Source organism: Limulus polyphemus, unplaced genomic scaffold, assembly GCF_000517525.1.
Source record: "Limulus polyphemus unplaced genomic scaffold, Limulus_polyphemus-2.1.2 Scaffold9994, whole genome shotgun sequence".
NCBI lineage: Eukaryota > Metazoa > Arthropoda > Merostomata > Xiphosura > Limulidae > Limulus > Limulus polyphemus.
Genome location: NW_013675604.1, coordinates 1 through 3626, shown reverse-complemented (window position 1 = coordinate 3626; position 3626 = coordinate 1). Strand labels below are relative to the sequence as shown.

General features: G+C 31.1%; 1 protein-coding gene across 1 annotated transcript in view; it reads left to right on the top strand.

Annotated features, from left to right (window-relative positions):
* Positions 1-1755, top strand: part of LOC111083538 (adhesion G protein-coupled receptor L4-like) — a gene marked incomplete at its 3' end in the record, with an annotated part of 18575 nt that extends 16820 nt beyond the window's left edge. The window contains exon 8 of the mRNA XM_022380120.1: positions 1629-1755. Within this exon, the coding sequence (XP_022235828.1) occupies positions 1629-1755 (127 nt within the window). The remainder of the gene's footprint in view (positions 1-1628) is intronic.
* Between the last annotated feature and the right edge of the window lie 1871 nt (positions 1756-3626).

The following is a 3626-nucleotide window of genomic DNA, read 5'->3' as shown; positions in this document are numbered from 1 at the left end:
AATAAACCAGTTTTATTTAAGAAAGGACTCGTATCGGTAAAGATTCTTTGGTAAGAGTTTTAATGGAAAATTAATTAACGAACGGAGACATAACAGTGGGTTCCTTGTCATCGAATACATTGTAGGTCAGTCTTCACAACTAAAAAAACTGGGGCTTGAAAGAAAGTCTTTGAGCGATTGATATGCTCTGATATGACCAAGGTCAAAGGCCACAATAGACAAACCTTTCTCCATAAGGTACATTGGAATCCACCATTAGAGTTTCCTCAAACTCTCATGTTGATGCTGCCTTGTCCACATTAGGTGACATGGGGGAGGGGGATATACTGAAAACTACACATCAGCCTGGACCACACTGGTACACTAAAAACAGACTATCAGAGTTGGGAGTAGGACAAAAGCTGTCATCTATTTAGTAATTAAGTCCAAGACCCCTTAGAGTCCCAGGATCTAGCAAGGCAAAAATTTCTATGATGACCTCAGGAGAGAGGAAGAATGGGTGAGGGATATTCACACAGGCCAGGAGATTTGTAATTTGGAGGTCAGAGGATAAAGATAATATTGAACGACTCAAACTTTTTGAACACTGTTTTCCATAAACAATATTATGCTATATTTTATAAATGTAATACAATATTTTAAACATAAACTTCAATATTTTGAAGTTATCAACTTTGTAACAGACTAAAAAAAAAAATAGAGTTTATTAAAATTTGACAACCACAGAAATCCAAAACAAAACTTTCAAACAGTTGGAATATAAAGTTTATCATTTACCAAAAAACACACTTATGAATGTAACAACAATAAAGAAATTAGGAAAAAGAACCAGAAGATGAAAAAACCTAATTCCATAAAAACAACACAATATTCCAAATTTAAACAACTTTAAGACAAATAACAATATTGAGTAACCATGAACAATAATTATGTTTTAACTATATCTTGTGAACTAACTCGTTCAAACTCAAGGCAGGGTTTTTATTTAGTTTTTCTTCATAACCCATTCAATCCATCTCCAAGTATTTATAGTCTCAAAGTGGGTTCCTCGTCATCGAATTAGAAAATACTATTGTTTATTTCAGTACAACATATTTATAGCTACAGCTATCTTTGCTGCTGGAGGATTGTATGCTGACCTAGTCAAGTGACCCAGTTGAATATTTAACTTGGGTGAGAAAAACTTGGTTGTTCCCTTGACTGAGTTTCTAGTTTGGGAGCTAAACACACTAAAAAAATGAAATTTTGAAAAATACTGCATATCAGTTAGGGTGTATAAAGAACACAATATGCTTGCATATCACATTATGTTATAAATCCTGATGAGAGAGAAGTTATGACATAATATGGACTGTTGTTATAAATACTTTAGAGTTTCATCTTAATAACACTTACGACCAACCATTATGTATGGATTATGTATAATTTCTGAACTATAATAATATATAGTTTTTTATTGTGTCTACTACTTTCAGTACAAATGATGGTTTTATGACTACATATTGTGAAGTTTGATGGGTTTTTTATACTTCCATTATATTTAATATTAATAGGGATTATAACATGAATCTGTAAGAATATTGGGGTGAATGAACTTACATTTGTAATATTTTATTTGTTTCATTTAGATCAGGTTTGAGAGCCGGGTGTGTTCTTTTACCTCTGTTGGGAATCACTTGGATGTTTGGTATTTTAACTATGGATCATTCCACACTATTCTTCACATACTTGTTTTGTTTGATAAACTCACTTCAGGTAATTACATTATTTTTCCATGTCTGACAATAAAGAGTGATACTATATGAGAATAGAGTAACCTATAATGTATCTTAGAAATTTAAATATTTTCTCAAAGAGTTAAATACTGCTTTTAAAATTTATTTCAAAAGTGCATTACAGTGTTTCAAACTCTGTAGAACACTTACAAGAGATATATTAAGAACGTGTATATGTCAAACATATATACAGTGGTCATTAAGTCCTTTGCAGTGTCATAGCTGGAAAACAGTAGAAACATCTGAATGTGAAAAATGGAGAACATGTTTATCAGCACATGGATGACAAGAGAACATGGGCATCTGCAGAAATTTTTCCTGTAAGGGCAAATTCAAAATCAAAAGATGATGGACCCACAGTCAAAGTTGATGGTTTAATATTTGTAGGGTTAGTTTAAGGCATACTGCAGACTTGCATCTATATATATATTCCATATTAGTAAATTTTGGTTTGTTCTTTTAAGTTCTTAACCCTAATGGGTAATTTCACCTTATATAAAACAACTCCTTTTATGAATACAGTAATCTGAAGTTACATAAAGGACAATACTTCAATGGCATTTCTTGTGTATGTATGGTAAGAAGAACATTTAAGGTTAATATACCTTAATCTACACATTGCTAATAGACCTTAATCTACACATTTATTTACTGTGTATTGTAAGATCAACATTTAAGGCTAATAGACCTTAATCTACACATTCATTTACTCTGTATGTATTGTAAGATCAACATTTAGGGCTAATAGATCTTAATCTACACATTCATTTACTGTGTATGTATTGTAAGATCAACATTTAAGGCTAATAGATCTTAATCTACACATTCATTTACTGTGTATGTATTGTAAGATCAACATTTATGGCTAATATATCTTAATCTACACATTCATTTACTCTGTATGTATTGTAAGATCAACATTTAAGACTAATAGACCTTAATCTACACATCCATTTACTGTGTATGGTAAGAACAACATTTAAGGCTAATAGACCTTAATCTACACATCCATTTACTGTGTATGGTAAGAACAACATTTAAGGCTAATAGACCTTAATCCACACATTCATTTATTGTGTATGTATTGTAAGAAGAAACATGTTTAATATCCAAGAAGCCACCATGGTAGCAGCATTTTTCAATATTCAGTTACAGGGTAAGTATCTACAGATTTTAAGTAGAGCTGCTATCAAACCTGGCAACTTTTATTAGAATGGAAAATTAAGTGTAATAAGCAGTGTGAAATTGTAAAGTGAATAAAAAACTTGTAAGTTCATATACATATGATGAATGAATAAAAAAAGAATTATGTTTATCATTTTCAGGGGGGTAACAATTATCTGAAACTGTCCATGCAAGAGAAGCCACTAGGGGCATAATTGTAGGCAAAATTTTCATAATTAATCAGATGAAAATAAACAGGTTGGCTTAAAGAACTGTCAGTATGAGTGAATGAGATCTGGAAGATTACTGGGTTGGTATTCAATCGCTGAAGGACACAACCCTAGATGAAGTTTTTTGCATTTTTCAGGACATTTTGCTATTCGCTGTTTTCAACATTGTTCTTAAACTGAAGATTATAATTGAGAATGAGGGAGGGCACATTTAACATGTAATATATAAATATGTCCCTGGTAGTAATATTGATGTAATATATAAATATGTCTCTGGTAGTAATATTGATGTAATATATAAATATGTCCCTGGTAGTAATATTGATGTAATATATATAAATATGTCTCTGGTAGTAATATTGATGTAATATATAAATATGTCTCTGGTAGTAATATTGATGTAATATATAAATATGTCTCTTGTAGTAATATTGATTAATTTCTTACTGTCAGCTCA